This window comes from Tupaia chinensis, unplaced genomic scaffold (genome assembly GCF_000334495.1).
Source record: "Tupaia chinensis unplaced genomic scaffold, TupChi_1.0 Scaffold000146_1, whole genome shotgun sequence".
NCBI lineage: Eukaryota > Metazoa > Chordata > Mammalia > Scandentia > Tupaiidae > Tupaia > Tupaia belangeri.
Genome location: NW_006159616.1, coordinates 11,596,517 through 11,597,313, shown reverse-complemented (window position 1 = coordinate 11,597,313; position 797 = coordinate 11,596,517). Strand labels below are relative to the sequence as shown.

The window sequence follows — 797 nt, the reverse complement described above, 5'->3', positions numbered from 1 at the left end:
GATTTCTTGCTTTCTGTCTCTCTGTCTCTCTCTGTCTGGTGAGCACATGTGCCCTATAGCAAAAACCTCTCAAAAAAAACAAAAAACAAAAAAAACAAAAAAACCTCATGCTGGGCATGTGTGTATGCATGCCCAAAATCCTGAGAGGAGAATGGAGAAGAAGGGATTGCAACATGGCCATCCTCCCTGGTGGGGGGGATGATTTCTCACTTTCTTTCTCTCTGGTGAGCAGACGTGCCCTATAGCAAAAAAATCTCTCTGGAGAAAAGAATAGCGCTTGGCCTGAAGTAAGCGCTGAAGTGCTTATTATTATTACGGCTGCCTCTGTAGTTGAAGCACTTGCTTCCTTAGATGCTTCCAGTTCTGAGATCCCCTGACTGTGTGTGACAAGAGTCACTAGACCAGTGCTGGCTGGCCTTCTCGGGGCTCCCGGCTGCCAGGATGTGACAAGGCAGAGAGGATTCGAGAGAGGTGGGGTGCAGGCTCCCCTCATGGCAGGGCCTGTCCCTGCTGCAGCCCGCTGCCCTCTTTCCTGCAGGAGCAGATCAATATCAGTCTGGACCACCGCTGCCGTATCTTCCAGAACCTGGATGGGGCCTTAGGTGAGCAGCCCCTCTGGGGACGGCTGGGAGGCCACAGGACAAGGCGAGCCCTGAGAGGGGTGGCAGCTCCTTTCTGGTCACTGTGCTGGGAGGTCACCAGCCTCATCCCCATGTCCCCACATTGCACCTGGATGTCCTGGGGTTAAAGCTGGGCCTCTCTTGGAGGGTAGGGATAGGGGCCTCTGTTCCGCCCGT

General features: G+C 54.1%; 1 protein-coding gene across 1 annotated transcript in view; it reads left to right on the top strand.

The window, feature by feature from the left end:
• PLOD1 (procollagen-lysine,2-oxoglutarate 5-dioxygenase 1) overlaps positions 1 to 797 on the top strand; it is a 37,601-nt gene that overhangs the window by 18,636 nt on the left and 18,168 nt on the right. The window contains exon 6 of the mRNA XM_006145307.3: positions 539 to 602. Coding sequence (XP_006145369.1) covers positions 539 to 602 — 64 coding nt within the window. The remainder of the gene's footprint in view (positions 1 to 538; positions 603 to 797) is intronic.